The following is a 14,742-nucleotide window of genomic DNA, read 5'->3' as shown; positions in this document are numbered from 1 at the left end:
GTGAATTCCTTTCTTTGGCCCATTAGTACAAGTGGAGTCCTACTGTGTGTTTCAGAACATTGCACTAAGAATTGCAAGGAGCAGTGGAGGTATGAATGCTCAGTGAGTGGCTCATGCTAGTACGTGTTGGCATTGTGGTGCCTGAAATATATAAACTATATAAATCGGGCCATCATTAAACTATTGTGCAATGGTTAGATGCTTATGTCCATCTGAATTCTATACTTCAGTTTCTAGATCATAAGTTCTTTAACCAGAGGTAACTGTCATTCCTTCTAAGGGGATGAAGCTTAACAAGAACCTAGTAAGGAACCCCTTTATAATCGCCTCAGCAATCACTCCCTGAAGCTCTTAGGTGGTTTGCAAAACCATGAATGTCAATACTTTGCTCTTAATAATTGGCGATCAATTTATAGAGAGAAAATAATCACCAATCACTACCCCGTGAGCAGGATCAGATGAACACTGAGGAAAGGAATTGTGGAAAGCAAAAGTGGTTTTAAGAAAAAGCACCCCCCCTCAAAAAAACCCCACTGAATATTGCAATTGTACGGTCTTGATGTGGAGCAAAATCACAGGGGGTCATGTGTGAAGTACAAAGAGGAGACTGAACCAGAGGGGACTCATTCATGAATATATTTTTGAAAGGAGAAAAGAAAGAAAGAAAATGAAGAATCCAACCCCTATTGAGTGTGGCATCTGTCTAGCTTGCTTTCAGACTCCTGAGAAGGTTAAATCCAGCGTGGTTCCACACGTGGGGAACTCTAAGCAATACTTTGTAAACAGGATCAAAACCACACATCTTATTATTCACTAAAGTAAAATGATTTCCATAAAATTCTGAATATATAAATTCAATACACACCATGAAAGATTTCTCTTCTTCATAGTCAGTGATTTCATAAAATCAGTATGTAATATTTGTTTCATTGTTTAAGGAACAAGTGTCACATCCAGAGTCTTGTGCCTGTCATGTGCTCAGGCATGGAGCTCCAAAGCAACACACGAATTCTCCCTCCCAGTTTGGATGGTAATTTTACTAAATCTAAACTTATTTCTGATTCAAATCTTGTTCATCAACCAGTTCTTAGTTAATTACATGTATATAGATATAGTATGTTATTACATTCATTCCCTCTCTTATCCTGTCCCCTCCCTTACCAACTTACTACTCCACCCAGTAAAACCCCATTCCATTTACATATTTCTTATGCGGTTTTTGTTTTAGTTAGTGACTTACTGGATTTAACCAAGTGTCCTTGCACAGGATGGATATGAACAGGAATAAGCTACCGGAGGCTACATCAATAAACATAACCATGTCCTCTCCCTCACCATCCCTCAAACATTATTAGCTCTCTTTGGTGGCATGAAATGTCATGAGTCCCTCTCCATTGTTGACTGAATGTTTAAAGACTTAGTCCTACATAGTCTCTGTGCAGTTAAGTCTTGTAAGCTCGTGAGTCACACAACCATGTCACTCCCATAAAACAGAATCTCATAGGTTTTCTCTGTGTAGTCCTGCTAAGAATGTGAATTTTAGTTGTTTTGCTGTTGTCTTGAGACAATGGTTTTTTTATTAAAAAAATACTGCTAAATCCACATGGTATCAGTTAGAGGAGCCACAGTAGGTCTAGATTGCTTTATAACAGTATAACTTTCATTTTACTGGAATATGAAGTTGACCACTACAATAGGAGGTAATTGAAAGTAAGTGTCAGTTAAGTAACTAATAAAAACCAATCCCACAGAGGACAAATCCCTCACACAGACACCAAATAATAAAATACCGTACTCAAAAGAGTACTAGGGAAATACTCCATGGAGGACTTTATGTTTTGTATAAGTTTCTATATTCAATAACTCTGTGGTTATTGGCTACATAGGTCTTGCTAGGCTGCATTTCATACCTCATTACAGCACGCTCCAAAACCTCCAACTCAGCTCAGTTTCCCGTGAAACATGAACCACACGGTTGTAAGTGATTCAGTTAGATGAGGCCTTTGACATTCGGGTCAGGTCTTTTCCATTAGCGTCAGTGTTCTTAAGTTAAGCTCATGTGTGAAGAGACAGGAGGAGACAGTGCTAGAGCAGGCCTTAAAGCAAGGTTGCTTGGGATGATAACTATATTCTTAAAACAGACATTCTTCACACACACACACACACACACGCACACACACACATGCACGCACGCATGCACGCACACACACACACACACACTTCCTTTTAACTGCTGTTTTAACTTGTTAAAAAGGAAAGGTATTTGAACTAGTTCTTATTAATATTAATATTTACTTCATTGTTTTGTCCCCAAACCCTGTCACTTTATTTTGTTAAATTAAAACTCCGACGAAAGCATCCAATTAGTAATCAGGAAGGAAATGCATTCATATGTCACACTTAATAAGCAGTTCGATGTGATCATACCTTTGATCAGACTCATGAGCAGCTCAGTCCTTTGTGATAGATTTGTGGAGCCAGAATGTCTATTATTAGTACTTGCTAATTACTTGAATGAGAGAAAATGAATAGTTGCTCTCTTTTCAAAGGTACAAATAACCTCTTTTTTCTCATTGAAATAGATGGGAAAGGAAAGCAAAATGAGAGAAAGTTAGAGAGACTGGAACAGTGGCATGTCACTGAACTCTGTGTTCCCATGTCCCAGTTAATCAGTCTTTATAGAGTGTGTGGCCTGTAGGAGCTTCTCCTTGTGAGGAATGAGGTTTCCTCTAGGCAGGACAGAACACTACACTGTCCTCCCTGCCAGAGCCTCAGAATCTCTGCAGCATCCTTAGCCGAGATCCTACCTTAATGAGAACCTGAATAGACCCGGTGGCTTTCGCAGATATGAAATACCAGAAGCTCATCGTGCAGGCAGCGCTGGATTCTTTCCACAAGGCGCTCTTGAAGTGGGCTTTGTCACCGCGAAGGCCCACTGGGGTCGCCTCCAGATACATGAAGTGACCTAGGAATAAGGATGGGAATTAAAAAGGACCAAAAGAACAATGTGGGGATTATCCTAGCCTTTTCATCTTACTTGAGGTTTATCATCATCGTCATCGTCATCATCATCGTCATCATCATCATCATCATCATCAATACATTTCATGTGATCTAGCTGCCAAGGGCATTTTCATCTGAAGTAGATAATAAATCTAATAGCCTTGTCTATTGCATAGTGGCAGAACAACTCCCAACTCTGTGTGATTTTAGCAAAGAGCTTCACAGTATGCAGACTAAATGATCTGACAAATATTTATCAACACTACATCAACAAGATAGTCATAGGAATCAGTTAACGGACTCCATAAACTACCAAGTATTATAAAAGTGTATGGAGATTTCCAGGAAATGAAAATAAGCGAACGTCCAGTCACCTGTTAAATATGTAAATAAAATACCGGAAGTTTTAGTGTGTAACATGAAAGGGAGGCTATTGAGTTTAATTCTTATTATGAAAATACATTATCACATATGTCAGATGCATGTTTAGGTCTTTGAATCTGTGGCCTAACTCAGCATATCTGTTTTATGTGCCTATGAAATCTCAGAATTGAGATACCATTCTGCTACTATGCACTGCTCAGGACTTAAGAGTCCTTTCGTTATCCTACTGATGTTCTTTTCTCCTTGGGTGTTGTATGTGATGGCAGACTGTAAATACTCTAGAAAATAGTTCATGGGGACACTCTTACAAATGTTGTCCTGCACGTCTATGCTCAGTTTCTTTACCCATTGGCTCCAATGCATTCAGTCTCACGACCTCTGTTATGTACACGGAGCAAACTTTATTACTTCCATTTGAAAAACTATGAAGCTGAGCTTTGGAAATATCAAGCGATTTGCTAATGATCAAAAGAGTATCCAAATTCAGGGCTAAATTCAGGTGAGTGTGTTCCACTCAGGAAAGTTATCTGAGGGAAGCAATTACTGTCATTTAACCCTACAGTTAGTTTAACTAACTGAAACTGGGCTGGATGCTAGATTATGACTGCCCCTCCCTTTTTGAAATAAAGGCTCTGTTGAAAATAAGTAAAGACCATGCTATTAAAGTGGACCTTAGCCAATATGCCTGAGATTTTTTTAAATGTATTTTTTATTTGCCTATATTGTTGTCTCAGACAGAGGCTTACTGCTGAATAATCTCATCTTTTCTAGCTCTTTCTGAACCCTAGCTGGTTGATTAAACTCAGTTTTTCTGGTTCAATCTAACTGTTTCAATCTGGCTTCTCCAGGCTTCTCAATGAATTGCCCTGCTTGGCCTCAAAAAAACACTTCAACAATTTTTTTTCGAATCTTGTTCTCCTTCTTAATCTCTTGCTTAACTGACTCTACTGACCTGCACTGAACTGTATGAACTCAAGAATGAACTCAACTTCACTCAGTTGCGCTGAACTCAACTGACTGAACAGAACTGACTTTGAACTCATGTTACACATTAAAACTTCCAGTATTTTATTTACATATTTAACAGGTGACTGGACGTTCACTTATTTTCATTTCATGGAAATCTGTATGCCTCTCTCCTCTGAGTACTGGAATTAAAGACATGTGCAACCATGCCTTGACCATGTAAAGCCTTTCTTTACCTGGAACTTGTTCTGTACCAAACTGGCCTTGAACTCAGAGATCTGCTTGCCTCTCTCTGTCTCCTGGGATGAAAGAATGATAAGGGTTTGTCTGTATTCCAGGCAGAGCAACTGGACTAAAATTCCTCTGCACAATCTAATAAAAAAGAATTATGGGAAATTATATATCGTACATGTTGAAGGAGCTGATGTGAAGATGCAGAGTGAATAGTCTATAAGTGAGTAGTTTGAGAGACTTCCAGAACCTAAGGCAAGAGACAAGGAAGTTCAGCTTCTTCCTCAAACCCTCAGAAGGAATCAGTGCTGCCACCTGCCTCATGTTGGATTTCTGACTTCCAAAAGTGAGATAGTACTAATGTCCACACTTTCAGCTACCTGGTCTAGGTGCTTTGGTGTAACTGTGACAGGATATGAACATACAAGCTAAAGGTTTGGTTGAACAGCAGTCTCTTTTCTTTTTCTTTTTCTTTTCCTTTCTTTTTTTCGGAGCTGGGGACCGAACCCAGGGCCTTGCGCTTGCTAGGCAAGCGCTCTACCACTGAGCTAAATCCCCAACCCCTGAACAGCAGTCTTACTGCCATGTTCCCCTTGTTTAACTGCTGCTGATGACAATGAGGGAGACGTTATGAACCTAAACAGAGCAACATCACCAACAACAATCTAGTAACTTACCATGTTCATTTCCAAGTGTGTGGTCTCTGGGAGGTCGTTGGCTTCTATGAGAGCCAATTCCTAAAACCCAATCGGAGTTTTCAGCTAGGGAGTTCTTCCAGCCGCACCAACCTTTCTCGAAAGTGCAGGAGCCACCACACTTGTTTTCATCACTGTTGTCCCCACAGTCATCGGCAAAATTACAGCTCTGCTCTGGACTGGAGCATCGGCCATTCTGACACTCCTCATAGCCCTGTGGGCAGAAGCCTGAAATAAAACACAAATGGAATGCTAGATTATTCCATACTCATTAAGAATAACCTACAAGAATGACTGTACATAATTTATAATGTCTAATGTATGCATTATAATGTGTAATTGTATATTATTTATAGTGTACCAAGGGCTACGGTTTTCATAAGAGTTTGAATGGTCTGACCCACATTTCTCTTTTCAAATTTGCTCCAATGATCAGGTTTATTTAAAAGTGAAAGAAAAATGTGTATAAAATTTCAGAAGAAAACTTTATTTTGTGCATCGGCCTTAAATTTGATCTCTGATTTTATAATATAAAATCAAAATATATTTTCCCCTCTAACTTTTGTTTTGTTCTGCTGTTCTTGGTCAATTGTTCATTGATTGGTTGGCTTGCTTGTTTTGGGGAGAGCAGTGTTGCTCTGTAGTCTAGTCTGGAACTTACTATGTTCCCTAGGTTGACCTGGAAATTTCAAAGCAATCCTAAGGCTCTACTTTCTTGCATGTTAAGTTTACCAGCAGGAACCAATTACTCTCTTCCTACTTAAACTCCTAGGTGCCTGAAAGGGAATATAGTAAGACTCCTCTTCACTTTATTTCTAGGATGAGCACCCCATGATGGAAGGATGCTGCATGTGGCTGAGAGTTGGTGTAGATAAGAGATGGTGATTGATGTTACAGGCCAGTACTGAAAAATGCTCTGGAAACTACTGGTAAAGCTTGAGTCTTGAATATCTTTCAACAGTCTGTTCTGAAGAATTAGTCCTGAGAAAGGACATATATGTATATATATATACATGCAATCATAATGCCATCATATATATATATATACATGAATCACAATGCCAAAGCATTTCAAAATGCTTCAAAAATGGAAGTTTCTTATACTAACTTTCTCACTTAGAGGTGAAAAAATAAAGGTTACAGATGCTACAAGGTTTGTAACTATTTTTCAAAATAATAGTTTCTATTTAGACCCAACTGTCAAGTCTTCTACATTATGTTTTGAGTGCACTGAATTAAATAGGACAAAGTTCCACCATGGCAGGACACACTACTGAAGACTAGTGGTATTGGGGTTGGAAGAAGCATTATTACTGAAGAACTACTGAGAAGTTGAGAAATCAATGTATTATTTTATTTTATAAAAGATGACACATTGATTCCAACAATTCCAGTTTATTTAGAGACTAAAAATAAAACCAGTTCTTAAGATGATTTTCTCCAAAATAACTGAATCAAACTACAACTGAATCCTTCCAATTTAAAAATGAAAATGTAGACACAGTTATGAACAGAGAAACACTAAAATTTTAATACATTATGCAAATTAGTAAAATTAATATTTTGGCATAGTGATTTACTTTTTTAACTTTAAAAAATGAAACTACATAAATGAAAATTATAATTATATATCTATGCAAAACTATACTTAAACACAATCTTTACATTAATGAAGAAAATGTCAGTGCTATCATATAAGACATTCCATTTATATGATGATGCACAGTGATTTTGTGGAGTTTAAGATGAACTAAAGACCAAGCAGACTCTATCAAGACTTTAACCACCCAAATTTCATTTAAACTGCTGCTGCTGTCCACAGTTCCCTTAGTGAAACTGTGGCCCAGCTAAAGGCACAAGCCACAATTCATTGTTTTAGACATATACCTAGAAGATGTAGGATAACTTGCAGAGTCTTTTGCATTCCTGGAATACTTTAAAGGGCATACAATTCCGGGAATTGTCTTAAAAGCCTTAAGAGGTTGACAGGTCTGGCCTTAGTCTTCTAAGATAGCTTCTTTCATTAAATGAAGTCACATTCATTTAACACAATCAGCAGCTACATTCCCCACTGGCTCTGATTTCTACGAATCAGATTATTGTTGACTAACATTCATGATCTAAAGATTGATATTAGGTTTGTAGGTCTGTATTGGTAATCTTAACTGTTGAATATATATATATATATATATATATATATATATATATATATATATATATATATATGTATATCCAGTTTATGTTACAAGGGCCTAAAGCCAAGAAGATATTCAATATATATGTATATTCCACAACAGGGTAACAGGGTTCCAGATCTGGACGCTCAGCTGTGAAATGGTCAGGCAGTTATCATTACCTTTAGGTATTTAGATGGTATAATTATAGTTTAGGAGACCACTACAATCTGGTTTTGATAAAGGGCAAGAGAAATTATCAACTGATATTATTTATCTATTTCTAGGTTGTTTTATGTGACTTTTTGTCAGAATCACAATAAAAAAAAACAAAACAAAACAAAACAAAAAACCCAGTAATGTAAGCATCATGCATCTATTATTATGTCACACATTATCTAGGTTGATTAAATTTTTCATTCACCATCATAGCAGGGATTTTATTTTTGTTAAAAGGAATAAATTACAATGCTTTAGATACTTTAGGCATCTGATACTTCATGTTTTGTCAAGACTCTGAATTTTCTTTTCTGAATGTGCCAATTGAGTAGAGACGCCTCCCTCTCTATGGACAGCATTTTTATGCTTCTAGTTACTCAGGAAAGATATATGAAGGAATTTTGTGTAGTTATGAAACATCATTTGTAACTCAAGTTGATTTACAGTCTTTAAATTTAACCTCATTTCCTTCCATTTGTCTTTCACATCTAGGACCTGGAATGCCCTCTTAGTCCTAGAGATGCAAGGAGAAAGACCAATGACCCAAATCATGGCCAAATTAATTAAAGCAAGCTTTTCTATTCATGCACACGGGCTATCTCTCCCTAAAGTACATTTCAAGATATCAGCATTGGACATGGGGAAGATAAGGGTTTTGTTTTTGTTTTTGTTTGTTTTTTCTTTTCAGCTCAGGAGGTAGGTGGCTTACAAATGGGCAAGTTGGCAGGCAAATAGAAGGCATTACAGAAGCAGAACAAGTTGTTCATAACAATCTCCTGAAACAACGGCATGGTTGCAATGCAAGTTGATTATAGCAGAGTGGCCATTACTACCATAGTGACAACATGACTCGGTGGCAGAGCGGCCATTACTACCATAGTGACAACATGACTAGGTGGTCATAATGCTTGCCTTTTCCGGAACAGATAGTAGTGAAGCATTTATAGTAAAGTTACAGGTAACACATAGCCCAATCTTTGAGAAACAGAGATTTAATCACAAACAGGGATGAACCTAGTTTGTTTATATCACAAGATAGCCATTGTCAAGCCTAAGATGGAGACGGGCTGGTTTATCATGCTCTCCTTTGGCAAAGGATTAAAAGTGAAAACAAACACAAGAATGTACCTGGTTGCTGAAAATTTCCTCTGGTTTTCTCCATAAACACTGTAGAATGCCCAAACTAGTTCCTTCCCCTATTATTTTGTTTCTGACTGTACTTGAGACTCATGTTCTCACAGAGCTCTACTATGCAAAATCTACAACTTTCCAAAGGATCTTGGTTTATATATCATATCATCAGTCTCAGCTCTGGACCTCAACACGGAATAGGAGCAAGTTCTGGATGATTGCCAAGCTCCAGGAACAGTGGTTTTCATAATACAATAGTTTAATCTTATCAATCACAAAATATCTCAGCAAACTCAATCAAAACCTATTTCATCAGACTGTCATTCTTTAATAAAATTCAGTATTGCTTTTATATATTTTATTGCCATTTCTGTTTGACCACTGCATCTCTAACCTTGCTCTAAATGTAAATAACCAAGAACCACGGATTGTTCAATATAAGATGAAAGTAATATTTGACATAAGCTATAAAATTATTTCCACTATTGTCTTCATTACAGAAAACAAAAAGTTTGAAATAGCCCATTGGGGTCCAGGGAGAAGGAAGTTGAAGATGAGCCTCAGATTTGTGTGTGTGCTCAAGAAATTTTAAAGATGACACAAAAAGTCATATTGGCTTAGTTAGGTATCTATTGCTGCAATGGAACGCCATTACCAAATATCAAGGTGGGGAGGTAAGGATTTACTTATTTATCTTACAGATCTATGCTGCTGTTCATCATCTAAGGACTTCAAGGTAAGAACTCAAGCAGGGTAGGGGTCTGGAGGCAGGAGCTGATACACAAGCTGTGGAGGGGTTGTTACTGGCTTGCATTCCTTGGTTCACTCAGTCTGTTTACCTGTAGAACCCAGGACTCCCAGACCAGCAGACATCACCCACAATGGAGTGAACCCTCCCCCATGAATAACTACCTATGAAAATGCCAAATCTAATAGAAGCATTTCCTCATTTGAGGTTCCCTCCCTTCAGTATTTCTAGTTTGTGCATCAAGCTGTTATAGGAGGAACCAGCACATCGATGAAAGGCTTAAAGAGGTTTAGGATGTTACAGTAATATTTTTAAAATCTGGTACTGATTTATAGACCTTTAAGAAAATTTTCTGGCTAAATCATGGATAATTTTATGATTAAAGTAAGTAATGAAAGAATTTCTGCTTATAGTTAGGATGGAGGAAGAGGTCTGAAATTTTCTTCCCACCTAAGCAACTAGAGCATGAGGCGAATACATTAAACCATTTTGGGTCAAATATTAAAACCAGGAAGTATAGAACCATGATCCTCTCAAGAGAAAAAGAAGCTGCATTATATTGCCACTCCACATTTCTGCTCTGTCATGCTTTCCAAGCTGAATTCTAGAAGTGAAGCAGAAATCTGGGCTCTCTGTGACTGAAGAAGACACAAAGGTGGAAGCATTTCAAATCAGCAAGACAAATCACCTAATGAAAAAGGACAGGGTAGATAACGAGATGCAGAAATGTGCTCCAGTCTTTGCCTGACTTTCAGACTGCATATGGATAGGCCTGCATTCATAAGGAAGAATGGGAACTTCTAAGAAACAATAAACATGCAGTTATAAATACAATTATTTTAAATGTTCACAGAAAGCCAGGCATCTTCATGCTTTTACCTTCTAGAGTAAAATGTTTTGGACAAATACTAGGTATTCAGAGGCAACATTACAAAGGAAAATACTTAGTAGAAGACAAAGTAACTCTAGAGAGAAGTATTCTTCACATTATAGTTGCGCAAACTATATTCCTAAATTCAACCCCACCTATATCTATAAATAGAGTTTTATTTAGATGGACATACACATTTTTGATTACATAAAAGTTTTCATACAATAGTGGTAGAGTTGAACACTTCCACTAAGGACTATAAAGCCTTTTACATGAAAATATACTTACTCTTTGGTAATTAACAGAATGTATCTTCTGAATTATGCTCTATATTTTAGCCTTACAATAAAACTGTGTGAAATAGTCATTAAATAGGGAAATCATAATTGTAAACAAGTTAACCACTATTTAGGACAAAGCGTACCAGTTTTTTTTTTTTTTTTTATGAACTTGAGTATTTCTTATATACATTTCGAGTGTTATTCCCTTTCCCGGTTTCCGGGCAAACATCCCCCTCCCCCTTCCCTTCCTTATGGGTGTTCCCCTCCCCATCCTCCCCCCATTGCCGCCCTCCCCCCAAAAATCTAGTTCACTGGGGGTTCAGTCTTAGCAGGACCCAGGGCTTCCCCTTCCACTGGTGCTCTTACTAGGATATTCATTGCTACCTATGAGGTCAGAGTCCAGGGTCAGTCCATGTATAGTCTTTAGGTAGTGGCTTAGTCCCTGGAAGCTCTGGTTGCTTGGCATTGTTGTACATATGGGGTCTCGAACCCCTTCAAGCTCTTCCAGTTCTTTCTCTGATTCCTTCAACGGGGTCCTATTCTCAGTTCAGTGGTTTGCTGCTGGCATACGCCTCTGTGTTTGCTGTATTCTGGCTGTGTCTCTCGGGAGAGATCTACATCCAGCTCTTGTTGGCCTGCACTACTTTGCTTCATCTATCTTGTCTAATGGGATGGCTGTATATGTGTGGGCCACATGTGGGGCAGGCTCTGAATGGGTGTTCCTTCTGTGTCTGTTTTAATCTTTGCCTCTCTATTCCCTGCTAAGGGTATTCTTGTTCCCCTTTTAAAGAAGGAGTGAAGCATTCACATTTTGATCATCCATCTTGAGTTTCATTTGTTCTAGGCATCTAGGGTAATTCAAGCATTTGGGCTAATAGCCACTTATCAATGAGTGCATACCATGTGTGTCTTTCTGGGATTGGGTTACCTCACTCAGGATGATATTTTCCAGTTCCAACCATTTGCCTACGAATTTCATAAAGTCATTGTTTTTGATAGCTGAGTAGTATTCCATTGTGTAGATGTACCACATTTTCTGTATCCATTCCTCTGTTGAAGGGCATCTCGGTTCTTTCCAGCTTCTGGCTATTATAAATAAGGCTGTGATGAACATAGTGGAGCACGTGTCTTTTTTATATGTTGGGGCATCTTTTGGGTATATGCCCAAGAGAGGTATAGCTGGATCCTCAGGCAGTTCAATGTCCAATTTTCTGAGGAACCTCCAGACTGATTTCCAGAATGGTTGTACCAGTCTGCAATCCCACCAACAATGGAGGAGTGTTCCTCTTTCTCCACATCCTCGCCAGCATCTGCTGTCACCTGAGTTTTGATCTTAGTCATTCTCACTGGTGTGAGGTGAAATCTCAGGGTTGTTTTGATTTGCATTTCCCTTATGACTAAAGATGTTGAACATTTCTTTAGGTGTTTCTCAGCCATTCGGCATTCCTCAGCTGTGAATTCTTTGTTTAGCTCTGAACCCCATTTTTAATAGGGTTATTTGTCACCCTGCGGTCTAACTTTTTGAGATCTTTGTATATTTTGGATATAAGGCCTCTATCTGTTGTAGGATTGGTAAAGATCTTTTCCCAATCTGTTGGTTGCCGTTTTGTCTTAACCACAGTGTCCTTTGCCTTACAGAAGCTTTGCAGTTTTATGAGATCCCATTTGTCGATTCTTGATCTTAGAGCATGAGCCATTGGTGTTTTGATCAGGAAATTTTTTTCAGTGCCCATGTGTTCCAGATGCTTCCCTAGTTTTTCTTCTCTTAGTTTGAGTGTATCTGGTTTGATGTGGAGGTCCTTGATCCACTTGGACTTAAGCTTTGTACAGGGTGATAAGCATGGATCGATCTGCATTCTTCTACATGTTGACCTCCAGTTGAACCAGCACCATTTGCTGAAAATGCTATCTTTTTTCCATTTGATGGTTTTGGCTCCTTTGTCAAAAATCAAGTGCCCAAAAGTGTGTGGGTTCATTTCTGGGTCTTCAATTATGTTCCATTGGTCTATCTGTCTGTCTCTGTAGCAATACCATGCAGTTTTTATCACTATTGCTCTGTAATACTGCTTGAGTTCAGGGATAGTGATTCCCCATGAAGTCCTTTTATAGTTGAGGAAAGTTTTAGCTATAACCCAGCCACTTTGCTGAAGTTGTTTATCAGCTTTAGTAGTGCTCTGGTGAAACTTTTGGGATCACTTAAATATACTATCATATCATCTGCAAATAGTGATATTTTGACTTCTTCTTTTCCGATCTGTATCCCCTTGACCTCCTTTTGTTGTCTGATTGCTCTGGCTAGAACTTCAAGAACTATATTGAATAAGTAGGGAGAGAGTGGGCAGCCTTGTCTAGTCCCTGATTTCAGTGGGATTGCTTCAAGTTTCTCTCCATTTAGTTTAATGTTAGCAACTGGTTTGCTGTATATGGCTTTTACTATGTTCAGGTATGGGCCTTGAATTCCTATTCTTTCCAAGACTTTTATCATGAAGGGGTGTTGAATTTTGTCAAATGCTTTCTCAGCATCTAATGAAATGATCATGTGGTTTTGTTCTTTCAGTTTGTTTATATAATGGATCCCATTGATGGTTTACAGTATATTAAACCATCCCTGCATGCCTGGGATGAAGCCTACTTGATCATTGTGGATGATTGTTTTGATGTGCTCTTGGATTCGATTTGCCAGAATTTTATTGAGTATTTTTGCATCGATAGTCATAAGGGAAATTGGTCTGAAGTTCTTTTTCTTTGTTGTGTCTTTGTGTGGTTTAGGTATAAGAGTAATTGTGGCTTCATAGGAGGAATTCGGTAGTGATCCATCTGTTTCAATTTTGTGGAATAGTTTGGATAATATTGGTATGAGGTCTTCTATGAAGGTCTGATAGAATTCTGCACTAAACCCATCTGGACCTGGGCTCTTTTTGGTTGGGAGACCTTTAATGACTGCTTCTATTTCCTTAGGAGTTATGGGGTTGTTTAACTGGTTTATCTGTTCCTGATTTAAATTCGGTACCTGGTATCTGTCTAGGAAATTGTCCATTTCCTGCAGATTTTCAAGTTTTGTTGAATATAGGCTTTTATAGTAGGATCTGATGATTTTTTTGAATTTCCTCTGAATCTGTAGTTATGTCTCCCTTTTCATTTCTGATTTTGTTAATTTGGACACACTCTCTGTGTCCTCTCTTAGTCTGGCTAAGGGTTTATCTATCTTGTTGATTTTCTCAAAGAACCAACTTTTGGTTCTGTTGATTCTTTCTATGGTCCTTTTTGTTTCTATTTGGTTGATTTCAGCTCTGAGTTTGATTATTTCCTGCCTTCTACTCCTCCTGGGTGTATTTGCTTCTTTTTGTTCTAGAGCTTTTAGGTGTGCTGTCAAGCTGCTGACATATGCTCTTTCCTGTTTCTTTCTGCAGGCACTCAGCGCTATGAGTTTTCTTCTTAGCACAGCTTTCATTGTGTCCCATAAGTTTGGGTATGTTGTACCTTCATTTTCATTAAATTCTAAAAAGTCTTTAATTTCTTTCTTTATTTCTTCCTTGACCAGGTTTTCATTGAGTAGAGCATTGTTCATTTTCCACGTATATGTGGGCATTCTTCCCTTATTGTTATTGAAGACCAGTTTTAGACCGTGGTGGTCCGATAGCACACATGGGATAATTTCTATCTTTCTGTACCTGTTGAGGCCCGTTTTTTGACCAATTATATGGTCAATTTTGGAGAAAGTACCATGAGGAGCTGAGAAGAAGGTATATCCTTTTGCTTTAGGATAGAATGTTCTATAAATATCTGTTAAGTCCATTTGGCTCATGACTTCTCTTAGTCTGTCTATGTCTCTGTTTAATTTCTGTTTCCATGATCTGTCCATTGATGAGAGTGGGGTGTTGAAATCTCCTACTATTATTGTGTGAGGTGCAATGTGTGTTTTGAGCTTTAGTGAGGTTTCTTTTAGTAGGTGCCCTTTTATTTGGGGCATAGGTATTTAGGATTGAGAGTTCATCTTGGTGGATTTTTCCTTTGATGAATATGAAGTGTCCTTTCTTAT

The 14,742-nt window shown here is 38.1% G+C and overlaps 1 protein-coding gene across 1 annotated transcript in view; it reads right to left on the bottom strand.

Annotated features, from left to right (window-relative positions):
* Malrd1 (MAM and LDL receptor class A domain containing 1) overlaps window positions 1-14,742 on the bottom strand; it is a 712,187-nt gene that overhangs the window by 288,545 nt on the left and 408,900 nt on the right. The window contains exons 26-27 of the mRNA NM_001287618.3: window positions 5,262-5,507; window positions 2,808-2,965 (exon numbers count right to left, since the gene is read on the bottom strand). Of these exons, the coding sequence (NP_001274547.3) occupies window positions 2,808-2,965; window positions 5,262-5,507 (404 nt within the window). The remainder of the gene's footprint in view (window positions 1-2,807; window positions 2,966-5,261; window positions 5,508-14,742) is intronic.

This window comes from Rattus norvegicus, chromosome 17, assembly GCF_036323735.1.
Source record: "Rattus norvegicus strain BN/NHsdMcwi chromosome 17, GRCr8, whole genome shotgun sequence".
Taxonomy (NCBI): domain Eukaryota; kingdom Metazoa; phylum Chordata; class Mammalia; order Rodentia; family Muridae; genus Rattus; species Rattus norvegicus.
The sequence above is the reverse complement of the archived record's forward strand: the minus strand, read 5'-3'. Positions and strand labels throughout refer to the sequence as shown.